General features: G+C 42.1%; 1 protein-coding gene across 3 annotated transcripts in view; it reads right to left on the bottom strand.

Moving 5' to 3' along the window:
- cacna1eb (calcium channel, voltage-dependent, R type, alpha 1E subunit b) overlaps positions 1–21,543 on the bottom strand; it is a 69,286-nt gene that overhangs the window by 15,286 nt on the left and 32,457 nt on the right. The window contains exons 13-32 of one of the 3 annotated variants that reach the window (XM_020466705.2): positions 21,323–21,435; positions 20,925–21,037; positions 19,673–19,804; positions 19,191–19,260; positions 18,588–18,705; positions 17,673–17,740; positions 14,338–14,405; positions 13,647–13,652; positions 11,759–12,559; positions 11,295–11,638; positions 10,969–11,122; positions 10,541–10,670; positions 10,391–10,450; positions 10,017–10,123; positions 4,937–4,948; positions 4,428–4,524; positions 3,855–4,015; positions 3,382–3,519; positions 2,888–3,089; positions 26–190 (exon numbers count right to left, since the gene is read on the bottom strand). In XM_020466705.2, the coding sequence (XP_020322294.2) occupies positions 26–190; positions 2,888–3,089; positions 3,382–3,519; positions 3,855–4,015; positions 4,428–4,524; positions 4,937–4,948; positions 10,017–10,123; positions 10,391–10,450; positions 10,541–10,670; positions 10,969–11,122; positions 11,295–11,638; positions 11,759–12,559; positions 13,647–13,652; positions 14,338–14,405; positions 17,673–17,740; positions 18,588–18,705; positions 19,191–19,260; positions 19,673–19,804; positions 20,925–21,037; positions 21,323–21,435 (3,059 nt within the window). The remainder of the gene's footprint in view (positions 1–25; positions 191–2,887; positions 3,090–3,381; positions 3,520–3,854; positions 4,016–4,427; positions 4,525–4,936; positions 4,949–10,016; positions 10,124–10,390; positions 10,451–10,540; positions 10,671–10,968; positions 11,123–11,294; positions 11,639–11,758; positions 12,560–13,646; positions 13,653–14,337; positions 14,406–17,672; positions 17,741–18,587; positions 18,706–19,190; positions 19,261–19,672; positions 19,805–20,924; positions 21,038–21,322; positions 21,436–21,543) is intronic. The other 2 variants (XM_031810705.1, XM_031810706.1) reach the window with 2 other exon arrangements.

A 21,543-nucleotide genomic window follows, 5' to 3' on the forward strand; every position in this document is an offset into this window, starting at 1 on the left:
TGTTACAAAGACATAGGCTCCATACCTTCATCATGAGCACCACAGTGTTGAGGGCGATCATGACCATCACTGTGTACTCAAACGATGGTGACGCCACAAAGTGCCACAGTCGGTACTGGAAGGTCTGTCTGTTCTGGGGCATGTAGCGCGTCAGGGGCTTGGCACTGATGGTAAAGTCAATGCATGCCCTCTGACGGAGAGAGAATAAAAAGAAGAGGAAGAAATTAGGAATGAAACTGAGATTATTGTGATCAATCAAATGTAGGTCAGGTATTCCCAAACTGGGGTATGCCTACCCCCAGGGGTACGCAATGCCGTCAGGGGTAAGCCAAATAAAAATGTGATTCACATTTTTTATTTTTTTATAATAATAATAACTTACATTTTTTTCTTCACATTTTCAAACAGTATATTTATATTTTTCAACAGGGCTATACATTTGGATGAGTTTTTATCTCTCGCATGAGTAGCCTCGTTTCACTGCCAAAAATAAAATTAAACCATCTGGTGTTCATCGAAATAACAACACAATGTCAAATACAGGTAGCCTTGTCAAATAATTAACATCCAATCACATTAACCGTTACTCATCCAATCACGTTAACCGTTACTCTCTCGCAGGAAACCTTCACTCTTGAGCAGACATTTAGAAACAAAACATGACAATTTGAAAAATAAGCCACAGGAGTTTTTTGAGCGAGAATAAAGATGACTTTCGAGTAGTAAGACAACAACACTGTTTCACGACACATCAGTGACATGGCAGGAGATGTTTTGAAACAATTACTGCTTCCCATAGAAGCCAGTGAATTCTATGCGTTACAGCTGGATGAGTCAACAGACGTGGCGGGCCTGGCACAGCTCCTGGTATATCTCTGTTACGTTTATGGGGGGTCAATTAAGGAAGACATCCTCTTCTGCAAACCACTGGAAACCAGGACAACAGGAGAGGATATTTTTAAAGTACTGGACAGCTTTGTGACATCAAATGGACTTTGTGTTGGTATCTGTACTGATGGCTCAAAAGCCATGACAGGGAGACATGCAAGCAGTTGCTCCCGACGCCACTTGGGTCCACTGAGAGGCTCTTGCTGCCAAGGGAATGACTGACAGCTTGAAAGACATTTTGGAGACTACAGTGAAAATGGTTAACTTTGTTAAAGCAAGGCCCTTGAACTGTCGTGTATTTTCTGCATTATGCAATGATATGGGCAGCGGGCGGCCATGTAATGCTTTTACAAAAGTGAGCTGGTTATCAAGGGGCAAAGTATTGACACGTTTTTAAAAATTGAGAGACGAGCTTAAAGTTTTCTTTACTGGCCATAATTTTCACTTGTCTGACTGCTTGCATGATGATGAGTTTCTCACACGACTGGGTGATGTTTTTTCTTGCCTGAATGATCTGAATCTGCAGGGACTCTCAGCAACTATAGTCAATGTTCGGGACAAAATTGAGGCTATGATTAAGAAGTTGGAGCTCTTTTCTGTCTGCATTAACAAGGGCAACACACAGGTCTTTCCATCATTGTATAATGTGTTGTGTAAAATTGAACTCAAGCTTACTGTCACGTGTACTCCCTCTCCGGCCTCTAGGTCATCAGGCTGCTCGTTATGGAGCACACCTGTCACCAGCGCTACGCGCATAATGACACTCACCTGGACTCCATCACCTCCTTGATTACATGCCCTTTTATATATCACTCCCTTTGGTTTCTTCCCCAGTCATCACTGTTTGTGTTCCTGTTCCATGTTGGTGTGCTGTTTGTGTTACATGTTTGTTTCATTTATTAATTAAATGTATTCACTCCCTGAACTTGCTTCCCGACTGTCAGCGTACATCGTTACACTTACGGACAATGTCAAATGTGATGTAGCGAAGCACCTGAGTGAGTTGGGTGCGCAATCACGCAGGTACTTTCCCGAAACGGACGACACAAACAACTGGATTAGTTATCCTTACCGATATCTGAACAAGAGAGCCTCATCGAAATTGCAACAGGCGGTTCTGTGAAAATTGAATTTAATCAGAAGCCACCGCCAGAGTTCTGGATAGGGATGCGCTCAGATGTTCTTGCCTTGAAAATCACGCTGTTAAGACACTGATGACCTTTGCAACCACGTACCTATGTGAGAGTGGATTCTCGGCCCTCACAAGCATGAAAACTAAATACAGGCACAGACTGTGTTTGGAAAATGATTTAAGACTGAGGCTCTCTCCAATACAACCCAACATTGCAGAGTTATGTGCCTCCTTTCAAGCACACCCTTCTCATTAACCTTTGGTGAGTTATTCACAATTTTTGATGAACAAATAAGGTTTTATATGTAACATGGCTAAATAAAGAGCAAAATTATTGATTATTATATTATTATAAGTGCCCTGGTCCTATAAAAGCTCTTTGTCACTTCCCATGAGCCGGATTGTGACAACTCACACTCATTCTTATGTTTAATAAATGTATCGTATAGTGTGTGTGTGGGGGAGGCTTACAATGATTGGGAAAAAAAAAACATTTGAGAGTGTGCTGAACCTGGTGCTAGAGAGGGTACGCAGCTGGAGGTTGAATGTTTGAAAGGGTACAGGACTATAACATGTTTGGGAACCACTGTTTAGTGAATAAATTTCATGAAATCCTGTGTTTATTTTTGTGTTGTAAGAATGTATGTACAAGTTGAGTATTTGTATTTCTTATGGATCCCCATTAGCTGTTGCCAAGGCAGTAGCTACTCTTCCTGGGGTCCAGCAGTAAGGTGCCACCAACCTCCTGTGGTATATTTCTGGCAGCACCTATTCACTAAGTCAAATTCTGGGGTGATGGGGTCCAGCAGTATGTTTAAGCTATAGTAGAATGGGAGTGCATTTGTGTGCTGCTTTTCTGTCCTGTACCTCGTTCTTCTCCAAGCTACACTCCTCCATCATCTTATCACCCTGTTCCTGGAAGGTAATGATGATGAGAGCGACGAAGATGTTGACAAAGAAGAAAGGGAAGACCACAAAGTAGACAACGTAAAAGATGGACATCTCCATCCTGTTGCCCCGACTTGGACCCATGTCCTCCTCTGTCACGTCCACAGAGTGCTGCAGAACCCTGGAGGTAAGGAGGGAGAGAAAAAAAAGTAGAGGGAGATAGGGAGGGAGAGAGAGAGAAGGAGAGAGAGAGAAGGAGAGGCAGAGAGAGAGAAGGAGACAGAGAGAGAGAGAGAGAGAAGGAGACAGAGAGAGACCGAAAGAGCGAGAGAGAGAGAGAGAGCGAGAGAGAGAACGAGAGAGAGAGCGAGAGAGAGAATAGTAACAGGCAAATGTCAACATTCTCTCTGAATCCCATATCAGTTGCATTCATGTTGTGTTAGAGCATAGAGCCGGGAACATCAGGGACTTACTGCGGCCAGCCCTCTCCAGTTGAAACAGTGAAGAGAGTGAGCAGAGCCCAGCACACGTTGTCATAGTGGAACTCATGCCTCTTCCACTCCCTCTTCTTCACTTCCTTCTTGTCTCGAGCGTAGTCAATGTAGTAACCTCTGTGAAGAACAGAACAGAGGTTAAAGGACAGAGACAGAGGAGGCAAGGATTCCTCTGATCACTCACCAATTTGAAATGGGTGTTGTGTGGACGATTGTGAATAAGTAAACGATTTGTTGTCTTTGTTTGTTCCAGTGTTTGTACTGTAAATGGAGACTGCTGAGAGGAGAACGGCTCATAATAATGGCTGGAATGGAGTAAATGGAATGGTATCAAAAACATGTTATTTATGTGTTTGATACCATTCCATTCAGTCCATTCCATCCATTATAATGAGCCGTACTCCCCTCAGCAGCCTCCACTGGCGTAATGTACATCTGTGTGTTGGACTCACTGGCACTCCTTCTCTGTGTCCATGGAGCTGTCAGTGCAATAAAAGAACTTTCCCTTGAAGAGCTGAACGGCGATGACAGCGAAGATAAACATGAAGAGCTGGTAGACGATGAGGATGTTGAAGACGTTCTTCAAAGATGTCACCACACAGTCAAACACCGCCTGTATAGGAGGAGGAGAGGAGGAGAGGATACATGGTTCCACGGATAGAAGGCAAAAACCCACATTCACTGGAAATTCCCTGAAAGATTTTAAAGATTTCATTCATTTTAATGAAGGACCTTTATGGAAAAACCCCTTGGATATCACGTGATCTTAACGCAAAGTTAATGTGATAACATGTGACAACATGTAAAGCAACATGTGATAACATGAAACTACACATGTGAGATCATGTGATTTTCCACATGTGAAATCATGTGTTTTTCCTGTAAGGGGAGCCAAGGTCAACAAAGCTTTGGCATTGGTAGACAAGGTTGGGGTCAATTCCATTTCAATTCAGTCAATTCAGGAAGTAAACTGAAATTCCCCAACCATGTTGGTATATGAACATAAACACAGTACAGTATGGTACCTTGAGTTTGGGGAGTCTCTTGATGGTCTTCAGAGGTCGTAGGACTCTCAGAACCCTGAGGGACTTGATGGTTTTGATGTCTCTGCCTTTGTTGTTCCTGTTGATGCAGACATGTGTTTTAGTGTACTGTGGACTCACAGGGAAGAAACACAAACACACATAGATGCACGCATGCACACACACATGCACGAGAGAGATCACACACACACACATCTCACAAACACACAAGTGTTCACACAATTTAACAAAGGTCTTCATTTATTTTTTGTAATTTAAATTCATTTGAAATCAGTAAAATGTTTAAAATATTTGTATCTGAGTGAGAAATATCAGAAAAAAGACATGGTTAATCGTGAACAAGAAGTATATGTATGAGAATTCTATAAGAAGTTCAACAGGGAATTGTATGAGAAGTACATGAGAATTCTATGGGAAGCGCATGAGAATTCGATGAGAATTGCATGAGAATTCAATGAGAATTTTCTGAGAATGAAAAGTGTGTGCTTTACCCAATCACATTCCTGGAAGCCCCAACAGTGATAAATTCCACAGGAACAACAGAGAAATAGAAACATAAAGAGAGATCCACAACGAGCACCACTCAGAGGATCACAGCTATATCCACAACAGAGAAATCAACAAACAGTCATATCTACATACAAGGCAGGGGAGAAAAACACATTAATTAACCTCGCAACCCAGAACTAAATCCTGTGTGTGCTAGCTACTGTACTTGATGATGTTATTAGTCTCTTAGCCTACAAAAGACTGAAAGTTCATTAACATGTCCACTTACATTTGAGTCATTTAGCAGATGCTCTTATGCAGAGCAATTAGGGTTGAGTGCCTTGCTCAAGGGTACATCCACAGATTTTTAACATTGTCGGCTCAGGGATTCAAACCAGTGACCTTTCGGTTACAGGCTAAACACTATTAACCGCTAGCCTACCTGTCGCCCCTTGTCAGAGGGAAAGAGTTATTACAAAGACATAGGAAATGCAATATTTCGATCACTGCATGAGGCATTAACTAGAAGACGCATAATATATGTTGAGATATGCTACAGTGCAGTCAGTATATAATATAAATTCTGCTACTCTGCTACAGTGAGTCAGTGTGATTACTCATCCAGCAGCAGAAGCGTTGTGAGTGTGACTCATGTTTAGGGTTGCAGAGGAAGGGTATAATACTGGAAAAGTTTACCAGTAAAGTACCAACATTTTGCTAACTTTCATTTTGGGTGGAATTTTATCAGATGAGATCCAGTGGCCTTTTGGGTACTTCAAATTATCACAGGTATCTGTATTTATCTCTGTGTGGCCTACAGTAATATATATATATATATTTACTATTTTCTACATTGTATAATAATAGTGAAGACATCAAAACTATGAAATAACACATGTGGAATCATGTAGTAACCAAAAAAAGTGTTAAACAAATCAAAATGTGTTATATTTGAAATTCTTCAAAGTAGCCACCCTTTGCCTTGATGAAAGCTTTGCAAACTCTTGGCATTCTCTCAACCAGCTTCATGAGGTAGTCACCTGGAATATATTTCAATTAACTGCCAATCAGTTGTGTTATGACAAGGTAGTGGTGGTATACAGAAGATAGTCCTATTTGGTAGAATAACAGCTAAAATAAGCAAAGAGAAAAGACAGTCCATCATTACTTTAAGACATGAAGGTCAGTCAATCCGGAAAACTTCAAGAGCTGGCTCTCCTGAGGACCGCCACAGGAAAGGAAGACCCGAGTTACCTCTGCTGCAGATTATAAATTCATTAGAGTTAACTGCACCTCAGATTGCAGTCCAAATAAATGCTTCACAGAGTTCCACTCACTGCCTTCCTGAAGACAAACAATGTATACGAAATGATTCAGTCTGGTTTTAGACCCCATCATAGCACTGAGACTGCATTTGTGAAGGTGGTAAATTACCTTTTAATGGCGTCAGACCGAGGCTCTGCATCTGTCCTCGTGCTCCTAGACCTTAGTGCTGCTTTGATACCATCGATCACCACATTCTTTTGGAGAGATTGGAAACCCAAATTGGTCTACACGGAAAAGTTCTGGCCGGGTTTAGATCTTATCTGTCGGAAAGATACCAGTTTGTCTCTGTGAATGGTCTGTCCTCTGACAAATCAACTGTAAATTTCGGTGTTCCTCAAGGTTTCGTTTTAGGACCACTATTGTTTTCTCTATATATTTTACCTCTTGGGGATGTCATTCGAAAACATAATGTTAACTTTCACTGCTATGCGGATGACACACAGCTGTACATTACAATGAAACATGGTGAAGCCCCAACATTTCCCTCGCTAGAAGCCTGTGTTTTAGACATAAGGAAGTGGATGGCTGCAAACTTTCTACTTTTAACCTCGGACAAAACACAGATGCTTGTTCTAGGTCCCAAGAAACAAAGAGATCTTTTGTTGAATCTGACAATAAATCTCAATTGTACAGTCATCTCAAATAAAACTGTGAAGGACCTCGGCGTTACTCTGGACCCTGATCTCTATTTTGAAGAACATATCAAAACTGTTTCAAGGACAGCTTTTATCCAAAAAACAGAAACTTTCTGTCCAAAAATGATGCAGAAAAATTAATCCATGCTTTTGTTACTTCTAGGTTAGACTACTGCAATGCTCTACTTTCCGGCTACCCAGATAAAGCACTATATAAACTTCAGTTAGTGCTAAATACAGCTGCTAGAATCCTGACTAGAACCAAAACAATTGATCATATTACTCCAGTGCTAGCCTGCCTACACTGGCTTCCTGTTAAGGCAAGGGCTGATTTCAAGGTTTTACTGCTATCCTACAAAGCATTACATGGGCTTGCTCCTACCTATATTTCCGATTTAGTCCTGCCGTACATACCTACACGTACGCTACGGTCACAAGACTCAGGCCTCCTAATTGTCCCTAGAATTTGTAAGCAAACAGCTGGAGGCAGGGCTTTCTCCAATTGAGCTCCATTTTTATGGAATGGTCTGCCTACCCATGTGAGAGACGCAGACTCGGTCTCAATCTTTAAGTCTTTACTGAAGACTCATCTCTTCAGTAGGTCATATGATTGCGTGTAGTCTGGCCCAGGAGTGTGAAGGTAAACGGAAAGGCTCTGGAACAACGAACCGCCCTTGCTGTCTCTGCCTGGCCGGTTCTCCTCTTTCCACTGGGATTCTCTGCCTCTAAACCTATTACAGGGGTTGAGTCACTGGCTTACTGGTGCTCTTCCATGCCGTCCCTATGAGTGGGTTGAGTCACTGACGTGGTCTTCCTGTCTGGGTTAGCTCACCCCATTGGTTGTGCCGTGGCGGAGATCTTTGTGGGCTATACTCGGCCCTCTCAGAATGGTAAGTTGGTGGTTGAAGATATCCCTCTAATGGTGTGGGGGCTGTGCTTTGGCAAAGTGGGTGGGGTTATATCCTGCCTGGTTGGCCCTGTCCGGGGGTATCATCGGATGGGGCCACAGTGTCTCCTGATCCATCCTGTCTCAGTCTCCAGTATTTATGCTTAAGTAGTTTATATGTCGGGGGGCTAGGGTCAGTCTGTAATATCTGGAGTATTTCTCCTGTCTTATCCGGTGTACTGTGTGAATTTAAGTATCTTCTCTCCAACTACTCTCTTTCTCTCTTTCTTTCTTTCTCTCGGAGGAGGACCTGAGCCCTAGGACCATGCCTCAGGACTACCTGGCATGATGACTGCTTGCTGTCCCCAGTCCACCTGGCCATGCTGCTGCTCCAGTTTCAACTGTTCTGCCTGCGGCTATGGAACCCTGACCTGTTCACCAGACCTGCTAACTGTCCCAGACCTGCTGTTTTCAACTCTCTAGAGATAGCAGGAGCAGTAGAGATACTCTCAATGATTGGCTATGAAAAGCCAACTGACGTTTACTCCTGAGGTGCTGACTTGTTGCACCCTCGACAACTACTGTGATTATTATTATTTGACCATGCTGGTCATTTATGAACATTTGAACATCTTGGCCATGTTCTGTTATAATCTCCACCCTGCACAGCCAGAAGAGGACTGGCCACCCCTCATAGCCCGGTTCCTCTCTAGGTTTCTTCCTAGGTTTTGGCCTTTCTAGGGAGTTTTTCCTAGCCACCGTGCTTCTACACCTGCATTGCTTGCTGTTTGGGGTTTTAGTCTGGGTTTCTGTACAGCACTTTGATATATCAGCTGATGTAAGAAGGGCTATATAAATAAATGTGATTTAATTTGATGATTCAAGTACAGACACATCTTAACATCAACTGTTCAGAGGAGACTTCGTGAATCGGGCCTTCATGGTCGAATTGCTGGCAAGAAACCACTACTAAAGTACACCAATCAGAAGAAGAGACTTGCTTGGGCCAAGAAACACGAGAAATGGACATTAGACTGATGGAAGTCTGTCCTTTGGTCTGATGAGTCCAAATTTGAGATATTTGGTTCCATCCGCTGTATCTGTGTGAGACACAGAGTAGCTGAATGGATGATCTCCACATGTGTGGTTCCCACCGTGAAGCATTGAGGAGGAGGTGTGATGGTGTGGGGGTGCTTTGCTGGTGACACTGTCAGTGATTTATTTAGAATTCAAGGCACTCTTAACCAGCATGGCTACAACAGCATTCTGCAGCGATAGGCCATCCCATCTGGTTTGCGCTTAGTGGGACTATCATTTGTTTTTCACCAGGACAATGACCCAACAGACCTCCAGGCTGTGTAAGGGCTATTTGACCCAGAAGGAGAGTGATGGAGTGCTGCATCAGATGATCTGGCCTCCACAATCACCCCACCCCAACCCAATTGAGATACTTTGGGATGAGTTGGACCGCAGAGTGAAGGAAAAGCAGCCAACAAGTGCTCAGCATATGTGGGAAATCCTTTTGGACTTTTGGAAAATAATTCCTCATGAAGCTGGTTGAGAGAATGCCAAGAGTGTGCAAAGCTGTCATCAAGGCAAAGGGTGGCTACTTTGAAGATTCTAAAATCTAAAATATTTTTAACACTTTTTTGGTTAATTCATCATGCATTTATATGTGTTATTTCATAGTTTTGATGTCTTCACTATTATTCTATAATGTAGAAAATAGTAACAATAAAGAAAAACCCTTGAATGAGTAGGTGTCCAAACTTTGATTGGTACTGCATATAAAATAATTAAATAGAGTTAAGATAGCAAAACAATTGAATTACAAAACTGTAAAACATTATCCTAAATATAAACCATAAACTTAGTGAATTCCATTGGTGTTTAATATGAGGTTTTCAGAAATAAATATACTTCACATATTACACACTTTCATTATTTATTTTACTTTGTCTATATGTATTTGTTGTAAATGTTTTGGCGGAAAACTAGTGGCAGAAAAAAGTAAATAGTTGGAAGAGTTGCAGAGATGCTTTTTTCATTAATTAGGCTATCTTGAACCGTGTGGTCTATCCACTAGGACAATATGGACACAGATATAATTTTTAAAAACTTCAAAAGTTAAAGTATAAAAGACCAAAATGACCATAGATTACCTGTTAATTACCAAAATTACAGAAGACTCCGGTAACTTTGGTAAATTACCGGTAACTTTGCAACCCTACTCACGTCAGAGCAAAGGCGATTAGAGCTCCCACCACCACAATGAAGTCCAGAATGTTCCACAGGTCACGGAAGTAGGAGCCATCATGAAGAAGCAGTCCCAGGTCAGTCATCTGGAGGACACCCCCCACACACACACAAGCCCACACACAACAACAACATAGACACACACTCACACACACACACACACACACACACACAAGCAACAACAACATAGACACACACACACACACGCACAACAATATAGATACACACACACACGTACATATAACACCTTAAGTTACTACACTGAAAACATTGTTACATGTTTATTTCTGTGCATAGTTTCATTTGATCATTTTAGTTGAGCATAACTGATCACTTCTCTTTGAGTACCCCACCTTTATAATCATTTCAAACGTGAAGACTCCAGTAAAGACGTAATCAAAGTAACGGAGAACCTAGAAAAGTCAACACATCCAACAATTATGTGAGAAGATACACACATCCACATCACTGATAGCAACATTCCAGATTCAAATTGAACTCACCCTGTTTCTGTCAGAGTTGGTGCACACAGGGTCTTCAGCAGCCAGAGCGATGCTGCTAGCCACGATCACCAGCAAGATGGTCATCTCAAAGTAGCGCATGGTCACCACATAGTGACAGATCCTCCTGATCCTACAGATCAATAAAGCGGAGAGATGGTCAACAGTATAAGAAACACAAGTGATCACTCATGACGACAATGATGATAAATATAATGACTACTATATTGTATCTGCAAACGGGGTCACAAAAAAAAGATTACTGATAGAGAGCTGTAAAGCTACAATGTATGAGAGAGTATATGAATGTGTATTTGTGCAGTAAAAGCACACTGACTGATGCATAAATATAGTAGCCTTTTCTAACTGGGTTCTGACTCTGAACTGCATGTGAATGCATGCCAAGACATGGGCAGGAAGGAGAGTCTTACGGGTTGGAGGCCTTGAAGAGGAACATGCTGCCAGGAGGTACAGGTTTGGGCGGGCTAGCCTCCTCCTCCTCCTCCTTCTCCACCTGTGACTCCTCCTCCTTCTTCTCCTTCCTCTCATGATGGTACATCTCCACCTCCTTGCTGCTGTGTAAAGCTAAAAGTCAATTGAAGATAAAACCTGTTATTTGACCTGGCTCCTCCCGAGGATGACAAAAGAAGTTCCATCGTTATCGTAACCCTCCTTGTTCCAGCAGGAAACCATACAGAACAGTCAACGGCCCTTGCATTGCTTTCAAAGAACTACTGTAAAATGTTGAGCACCATACCTGTCATGGGGGTGACCTCCAGCAGTGGCTGTGCTCCAGACATCTCTATGATCACACTGGTCTGGCTGTCTGGGCCTTGCTCAGACTCCTTAGCCTCCTCAAGGTTCAGGGAGGCTTGGTTGTTCTCTGAGTCACTGACCCCTGCTGCTGCCTGGAGCTCTGAGGGGTCTGCGAACTGCTCTGGGGCTGGCTCCACTGGAGGGTCCTGGGACAAGGGCTCACACTGCCCAGTCTCCCCCACCTCACCCTCCTCCATCTGGGGTGGAGGTTCCAGCAGGGGTGGGGGTAGGTACTCAGGGAAGTTATCACATAGGGGAGGCTCAGGGATGTCTGCAATACACACCCTGCAGAGGAGGTGTATGGAAGAGAATGTGTACATGTGTTTAGACACTTAGTCTAATCTCAAGAATCACAATGCCATAACCCTTATCATAAAATAATGCAACCTAGAACCACTGTCTTACCTCAGATGCTCTTCTTCACTCTCTGGGTTGATAATAAGGGCTCCTCCTTCATCCTTGCCTGACACTCCTCCCTCCACCTCAGCGAACTCTCCTTTGACCTCCTTCTCGTCTTTCTCCTCCTTCTCCTCCCTCTCTTCCAATATCTTCCTCTCGCGGCTGCCTGATTCACTGACCTCCTCATGTGGGGACTCTCTGCTCTTGGCCTCAGCCCGGGCCTCACGGTGACGGTGCCTCCTATGCCGCGCCGTCCCTCCCTCCTCCGCCCCCCCAGGGCCAGGTCTGGATTTCCGGGCCACCCTGTGCCTCCTTTCCCCACCGGTGGGGCGATGGTTCACCGCTCTCTCCTCAGCTAACGTAAACAGAGGCACAGGCTCCGAGTCTGGGGGTTCCGGTAGCGGGATGGCGATGGACATCGGGGGTTCAGGCATGGGCATGATCCCGGACATGGGCGACTCGGGCAGGTGACCGGGGCTGGCGTCTGGGGAGAGGGTGGGAGCGCGGTAGGCGGTGGTAGGGGTGTCAGTGGTGTCCTCGGTGGGGCTGCCTCCGAATAGGACCTCCTGGCTCTCCATCTGGCGCCGCTTGCGTAGCTGGTTGGCCCTCTGCTCCCACACGGACCTTCCTCCTCTTCCTCCTCCTCCCCCCCTCCTCCGTCGGTCACGGCGGTTGGAGAAGGCATTGGTGCCATTGGGGGGTTGGTCGACTCCGCCCCCAGCAGTGCTCTCCTCCTCCTCCTCGGGGACGGCCATACGGCCCCTGTGGATGGCCTTCTTCCTGCGGAGGTAGGGCCGCCTCCTCCTCCTACAGAACACAATACAAAGCTCGTCACTAGAGGGCAGCATCTCGCCCACGTCACATGTACACTTATCAATGATAAGTTACACCTCACACTAAATAGAGTATAGACATATTACATATTATATAACATAGTATCTATGTATGTAAATATGCCAATAATGAAGTACGAAAATTGCACGACAGAGCAATTTGCCATGAACATTTTGAATCAGAGATATTGTATGTTTTATGGCTTAAGATCAATTCAATTCAATTTTTGAATTATCATCTAAATAAAGCAAACATCCAGAAATTCGATTGAAATTCAAATGATGAAAATACCTGGGAAGAAAGCAACCAAAATCAAAAAGCCACAAAAACAAAAAGGAATAGTGCAGGATTAAAATAGGGAAATACTGTGATATATAGAAATCAACTTCTTCTACTAAGATAAAGGAAATTGAATTAGGTGTAACAGGGGTACAGACAGACATACAACTTTACTTACGGTATTCAGACTCTTTTGTAATCCATGTATTCAATGAGTGATTGGTTGAAAACAAGACATTAGTGTTTTTGGAACAGAGACAGAATAGAACAATCCTTGTGACACAGTCCAAAACCAGGTCAAGGGTCATGCCAGTAATGCCAGTCTAGTATATTTGGTTCTATCTTATTTTATTTGAATTATTATAATATTTAGTATATTTGGCATGGGGATTTGGCTTTGACAGCTTGATAAATGGATCCAGTAGTGACAGTGGATGTTGATAAATCCTATCAAATAACAGTGGATATTCAAGTGTTATTACAAATTGTTCCAACTTGACCCTACAAGGGCAGTACTAGAATTGTTACTTATATTTTGTACTATTTATTTTGGTTAGTGCCACATTACAGGCATAGAGTAACAAGACAACATGATGGAAGCAGCATGACAGAACATTACACCATAGTACAGTATATGTATCAAAAGCAGTGGCATCTTGATAGCTCTGAAACACATAGGACTGACACTCAAATATGTTGTAACAGACAAATGACACAGTCAGTGTAACGTGCCTGGAGAAGATCAGAGGACAGTACAATCCATGCATCCTTTTCCCCCTACCTGTACCTGTTACAGAGGGAGCAGAATGGTTGGTGGTGCTTATACACTAAGCATTATACTATGCTTATACTCTATAATTGCCCTGTCATTTGGTTTAATTGATCTGTTTACTGATATTCCCAAATAAACAAATCCTAAATAAATAAAAACATGCTTGTATGACTGGCCTGTTATCTTTCTTCATTTACCATTTGACTGACATGCTCAAATAAACAAAAAACATATATCCTAATTATAATCATGCATTATCTTACAATAGCATTTTAGCATTTTCATTAGCAAGTCCCCGGAGCAACATCCGACTCAAAGCGAAGATGCTTGTCTTAACTTGGACGTGTGCCTCATCCCTAATTTCCCTAATGCAATTTCCATTACACATGCTATGTAACAAGCAAGTACACATTCATTTTCTACACACAGCCCACAGAACATGCCTCTCTAACCCTGAAGATTGATCATGCAGCTGTATGCAAAGAAAATCAACATTCTGCCTACGCCTACACCAGATTCTCAAAGAGAATAGTAGACCAGCGTTTTCCTGTGAGTGTTATGGCTGTGTAATCGATAGATATTGAGTTCGCATGATGATCACCCCTTAGTTTCAAATCTCCTCCTAATCTTCACCAAGACTAGGCCAAAGTAGGTGCCTGACCAACTGCCATTGTAATAAAAGCATAAACAGAGCACTTACTCAGACATCGGGCCATCTGTGCCTCTGGCGTATCTTGCATTGAAAAACTCCTCTTCCTCCTCTTCGTCCTAACAAAGGTAAAATAAACACAAAAAGTAATTTAAGTCCCACAAATAGTTTAGGATATAGGGCAGCTAACATTTTTGGGGGCACTGAGTAAATTTCAGGTCTGCTGAGCTCAAACTTGAACGTTGTGTAAATTCTGTGCAACTTCCAGCGTGCGTTGACTGTGAACACTGAGGCTCTAACAGCTTTAAGTTAATTTCAGACAGTGGTCAAGTAGGCTACTGTGGCTATTTGATCATAATGTAGGCCTACCAGTAGCCTACCATCAAAAACAATGTATGAAATGGATCTCATAACATTTTAGCATGGAAATTGTTGTTCTATCATTCAGCCTACAGTAGCAGCCAATGTGTGGTGTTCAATGTAGGCTTACATTCCATGAGACTTTTGGAATGTATCCACTTGTCATTAAGACAAGGAGGTGACTGAACATGTTGTTGTGCTGTTTGATGCATGAAACCACTTTCTAAAATAAAATGCATTATTATTCCCATACCATTATCACAGAGAATCAGACAAATTATGCTACCCTCTGCCTATTGGCTATTTAGCTTATTTAAGCCTGTCTCAAAATACAACACTGCCCCTTTAAGACAAAAAACAGCTTTTACCTGACTCGCTTTTCAAAGATGTCTAAAAATGCTCACTTTTTGTGCTCTTGTAGGAAGCAATCACTTCTCCCTTGCTGACTACAAATGATCTATAACTGGGCTTATAACTCACAAACTACCGAAGGATATGAACTAAATGTGCACATGTGGCTACATGCAGTTCTAGCTTTGATCTCAAAACAAGCGCATCCAGTGGTCGGAAAAGTACCCAATTGTCGTACTTGAGTAAAAGTACCTTAATAGAAAATCATTCAAGTAAAAGTCACCCAATAAAATACTACTTGAGTGAAAGTCTAAAAGTATTTGGTTTTAAATATACTTAAATATCAAAAGTAAATGAAATCAGCAAAAAAAGAAACCCTTTTTCAGGACCCTGTCTTTCAAAGATAATTTGTAAAAATCCTAATAACTTCACAGATCTTCATTGTAAAGGGTTTAAACACTGTTTCCCATGCTTGTTCAATGAACCATAAACAATTAATGAACATGCACCTGTGAAATGGTCATTAAGACACCAACAGCTACAGACAATTTAGGCAATTTAGGTCACAGTTATGAAAACTTAAGACACTAAAGAGGCCTTTCTACTGACTCTGAAAAACACAGAAGAAAAGATGCCAGAGTCCCTGCTCATCTGCGTGAACATGCCTTAGGCATGCTGCAAGAAGGCATGAGGACTGCAGATATGGCCAGGACAATAAATTGCAATGAACGTACTGTGTAACAACGTGTAACAAGACCTGCACAGGATCGGTATATCCGAACATTACACCTGTGGGACAGGTACAGGATGGCAACAACAACTGCCCGAGTTACACCAGGAACGCACAATCCCTCCATCAGTGCTCAGACTGAGGCTGGACTGAGGGCTTGTAGGCCTGTTGTAAGGCAACGTTGCCTGTGGGCACAAACCCACCGTCGCTGGACCAGGCAGGACTGGCAAAAAGTGCTCTTCACTGACGAGTCACGGTTTTGTCTCACCAGGGGTGATGGTCGGATTCGTGTTTATCGTCAAAGGAATGAGAGGTACACCGAGGCCTATACTCTGGAGCGGGATCGATTTGGAGGTGGAGGGTCCGTTAAGGTCTGGGGAGGTGTGTCACAGCATCATTGGACTGAGCTTGTTGTCATTGCAGGCAATCTCATCACTATGCGTTACAGGGAAGACATCCTCCTCCCTCATGTGGTACCCTTCCTGCAGGCTCATCCTGACATGACCCTCCAGCATGACAATGCCACCAGCCATACTACTCGTTCTGTGCATGATTTCCTGCAAAACAGGAATGTCAGTGTTCTGCCATGGCCAGCGAAGAGCCGGTTCTCAATCCCATTGAGCATGTCTGGGACCTGTTGGATCAGAGGGTGAGGGCTAGGGCCATTCCCCCCAGAAATGTCCGGGAACTTGCAGGTGCCTTGGTGGAAGAGTGGGGTAACATCTCACAGCAAGAACTGCAGTACTTAATGCATCTGGTAGCCACACCAGATACTGACTCTTACTTTTGATTTTGACCCCCCTTTGTTCAGGGACACATTATTCCATTTCTGTTAGTCATATGTCGTGGAACTTGTTCAGTTTATGTCTCAGTTGTTGAAACTTGTTATGTTCATACAAATATTTGCACATGTTAAGTTTGCTGAAAATAAACACAGTTGATATTGAAAGGACGTTTCTTTCTGAGTTCTTTCTGAGTTTATAACTGCTAAAATATAATTAACTATCAAAAGTAAAAGTACAAGCATGAATCATTTAAAATTAGTTACATTTAGCGAGCCAGGCAGCACATTTTTGGGGGCACACTCCAACACTCAGACATAATTTACAAATGAAACATTTGTGTTTAGTGAGTCCGCCAGATAATAGGCAGTAGGGATGACCAGGGATGTTCTCTTGAGTGTGTGAATTGGATAATTTTCCTATCCTGCTAAGCATTCAAAATGTAACAAGAACTTTTGGGTGTCAGGGAAAATGTATGGAGTAAAAAGTACATAATTTTCTTAAGGAATGCAGTGAAGTAAAAGTTGTCAAAAATAAAAATAGTAAAGTAAAGTACAGATACCCCAATAAAATTACTTAAGTAGTACATTCAAGTATTTTTACTACAGTACATTACACCACTGAGCGCATCTACTCATGACAGCTCATGCTGTAAACACAGTCCAGTTCAAAGTGAATGGCACAGATCCATATATGGCAATTGTCTATTTGCATATAGCCTATTGCAGCTCTGATTGGTTTTGGCACACTGGTCTGTGTAGTGTATGGGCTGAGTCATGCGTGTCAATGCAACAGAATCCTACTCTAATGCATTCTGCCTAGAACAAAATCTCTTGCATAGTTCTTTTTTTTCTCGGTATGTTGCATTGAAAGTGGCTAATATTGCGTTGATTTGATCACAATTCCCACAGTAAAGGGAAATGTTGATAGTGTTAATTAACTAACGGGGAAAACGAATAGGAAAATCTCATGCTTCTCTGCGCAGGCTGATATTTCTTCTGCTCTGCAGTCCCGGGGGAGCTGCGTGTCCTGCACACGTACGCAATTTAGAGGGAACATTGGCTATGACCATAGATCATGACCCTTAAACATTTATTTGAAAGCACTTATTTTAATTTCAAGATAACCAATTCTGTAGAAACTCTTAAAATAGTACTACACACCTTGGTGAGTTCCTGTGCATTGGCAAGGTTATCCACAGCGATGGCCAAGAAGACGTTGAGCAGTGTATCTGGTCACAGTATGGTCAAGAATGCTTACAGGGGTGGAAGAAACTGAAATACATGAACTTCTGTCCAACAGTTCCACACAACATCAAAACCCATGACCCCTACTTTAGGCTTGCTACAACTTTCACATAAGGAGAAAGAAATACACTACCGTTCAAAAGTTTTGGGGCCACTTAGAAGTGTCCTTGTTTTTTAAAGAAAAGCACATTTTTTGGAACAGTTTGCGCTGTTCTGTGAAGGGAGTAGTACACAGCGTTGTACGAGATCTTCAGTTTCTTGGCAATTTCTCGCATGGAAAAGTCTTCATTTCTCAGAACAAGAACAGACTGACGAATTTCAGAAGAAAGGTCTTTGTTTCTGGCCATTTTGAGCCTGTAATCGAACCCACAAATGCTGATGCTCCAGATACTCAACCAGTCTAAAGAAGGCCAGTTTTATTGCTCCTTCAATTAGAACAACAGTTTTCAGCTGTGCTAACATAATTGCAAAAGGGTTTTCTAATGATCAATTAACCTTTTAAAATGATCAACTTGGATTAGCTAACACAACGTGCCATTGGAACACATGAGAGATGGTTGCTGATAATGGGCCCCTGTACGCCTATGTAGATATTCCATTAAAACATCTTCCGTTTCCAGCTACAATAGTAATTTACAACATTAACAATGTCTGCATTGTATTTCTGATCAATTTGATGTTATTTTAATGGACAGAAATTGCGTGTTTCTTTCAAAAACAAGGATGTTTCTAAGTGAACCCAAACTTTTGAATGGTAGTGTATATAGAAACCTATCTACAATGTGAGCAGAATCAGTAGACGGTGGTTCGTAGGAAGTTGAAGAAGGATACAGTTCCCAAACAGGGTGAGCACTATGAAGTATATGGAGGACCACATTCCGTACTGCACTCCTCCTTGTGAGCGGATCCCATTGTACATCACCTCATTCCAGTCCTCACCAGTCAGGATCTAGAGTCACAATTACAGGATCAATAATGAGCAGCCCAATTCAATTTGAATGAAAATAATACAAAAACGCAAAGTATATCATTGAAAATGCAGACACACAAATACCACACACCAATACATAAGAAGACTCAAAATGTCAGGAACCTTGTCTGAATTGTTTAGTCATTGTTGGGCCATTGAATCATATTGGTAACAGGGTTCTTTCTCTCTGCAGAGTTAAAAATGTCAGGCCAACTATTCATTGATTTATCTCGTAAAAACCTAGTTTATGGTTTTGATCAAACATTCTTCCATACTTCACTGCTCTGACATTCATGCGTATACGTGTGTGTATGTGTGGGATGCTAGTAAATGAAGGGGAGGCAAGCGGTGAACAGAGTTGTTTAATCTTGGCCCTGGGGGGATGTGGGAGATATCCCTGGGTTCTGTGTGTCATCATGGGGAAGCCAGAGTGAGAGGGAGAGTCTGGAGTGAAGAAGCCAAACCTGGAACACTGTCATGATGGCAGCTGGAAACGTGTCAAAGTTGGTAGGAGTGTAATCTTCAAAGATGAACCTAGAGGGAGAAAGAGAAAGGATAGGCAGATGTGACCGGGGAAGAAGAGGAGGAGGAAGAGGTAGGAAGAGGAGGAGGAAGAGGTAGGAAGAGGAGGAGGTGGAAGTTGATATTTTCAGCCAGACGTTTCATTTCAGATTTATCATTCCATTTCCGATGCAGCACAACATAACATGGAACAGGTTCAGGCTGCTCCTGAATTTATATTTGGAATAATATCTGGTGATATGATCATGGCGAATCCACATCAATAGTCAATGAACAGAACAACTGAAAATACATTTATGGGACCTGAGACCTATCTATAGAAGACATTGTTAATATCCTGATATTGGAGAACTACTGAATAATTATCCTGATATCAGTGACACTGTATCTAATAAATTAACCCAAAACCTATGGTTCTGCTCACCTGCCCCCAAAGAGCTGCATGCCCAGCAGGGCGAAAACAACAATGAAGAGGAAGAGGAGAAAGAGCAGACTAATGATGGACTTCATGGAACTCATGAGAGACACCACCAGGTTCCTCAGTGATGCCCAGTACCTGGTCAAGAAAAAGGAGAGTAGGTTGGCACACTAAATAGATTAACCTCAATATCTTCCTTCTGCCATTTTGACTGCCTTTTAGAGTGGTAAATCATTGTACTTACAGCAGTAACACCAATGCTGACCCTAAACCTAACATTAATCCCAACCTTAACCCTAGTGTGATAATACAATGTACTTACAGCAGTAACACTAACCCTAGTGTGATAATACATTGTACTTACAGCAGTATCACTAACCCTAGTGTGATAATACATTGTACTTACAGCAGTAACCTTAACCCTAGTGTGATAATACATTGTACTTACAGCAGTAACCTTAACCCTAGTGTGATAATACATTGTACTTACAGCAGTAACACTAACCCTAGTGTGATAATACATTGTACTTACAGCAGTAACCTTAACCCTAGTGTGATAATACATTGTACTTACAGCAGTAACCTTAACCCTAGTGTGATAATACATTGTACTTACAGCAGTAACCTTAACACTAGTGTGATAATACATTGTACTTACAGCAGTAACACTAACCCTAGTGTGATAATACATTGTACTTACAGCAGTAACCTTAACCCTAGTGTGATAATACATTGTACTTACAGCAGTAACCTTAACCCTAGTGTGATAATACATTGTACTTACAGCAGTAACCTTAACCCTAGTGTGATAATACATTGTACTTACAGCAGTAACCTTAACCCTAGTGTGATAATACATTGTACTTACAGCAGTAACCTTAACACTAGTGTGATAATACATTGTACTTACAGCAGTAACCTTAACCCTAGTGTGATAATACATTGTACTTACAGCAGTAACCTTAACCCTAGTGTGATAATACATTGTACTTACAGCAGTAACCTTAACCCTAGTGTGATAATACATTGTACTTACAGCAGTAACCTTAACCCTAGTGTGATAATACATTGTACTTACAGCAGTAACCTTAACCCTAGTGTGATAATACATTGTACTTACAGCAGTAACCTTAACCCTAGTGTGATAATACATTGTACTTACAGCAGTAACCTTAACCCTAGTGTGATAATACATTGTACTTACAGCAGTAACACTAATGTTGACCCTAACCCTCATTCTGGTTGATGTCCCACTCACTTGGTGATCTTAAAGATCCTCAGGAGTCTCAGTGCCCTCAGGACGCTGATGCCAAAGGACATGCCAGGCCGGAAGAAGCCCCACACCACCTCAAAGATGCTGCCAACTATCACCTGCACAAGAGACACCAAGCAACACTCAAACACTGTAAGAGAAGTTCAGTTTAGACAAACCTTTATCATTAAGAACACACATTAGTCTGCAATATAGGACAGTATCACATAACAATAGCACTTAATTGTCCATATTGTTAGAAATGTAATGCCTCTTGATCCACCTGTATAATAATAAGCAAATATTTTGTTGCCACATTTGTAAATCTTGATTCCACTTAGCTGTGGTAATCAAGGTTCACCATAAGCTATCAGGGAGTAAACGTAAAGGATCAATGAACTCACTCCGCAGTCGAAGCAGTTGAATGAGGAGTGGAAATAGAGGCGGAATCCCAGGCCGTACATCTTTAAGAACATCTCTGCCAAAAAGAGCCCCAGGAAAACAAACTCTGCATAGTCTGAAAAAAAGAATAAATTATTAAAAATGAAAGGCTGGGCAGATGTTGAGTTTTTCTCTGTTCAAACCCAGCTTTTTTTCAGGCTATGTTATAAACACTGTACGATGG

Source organism: Oncorhynchus kisutch, linkage group LG30, assembly GCF_002021735.2.
Source record: "Oncorhynchus kisutch isolate 150728-3 linkage group LG30, Okis_V2, whole genome shotgun sequence".
Classification (NCBI taxonomy): Eukaryota; Metazoa; Chordata; class Actinopteri; order Salmoniformes; family Salmonidae; genus Oncorhynchus; species Oncorhynchus kisutch.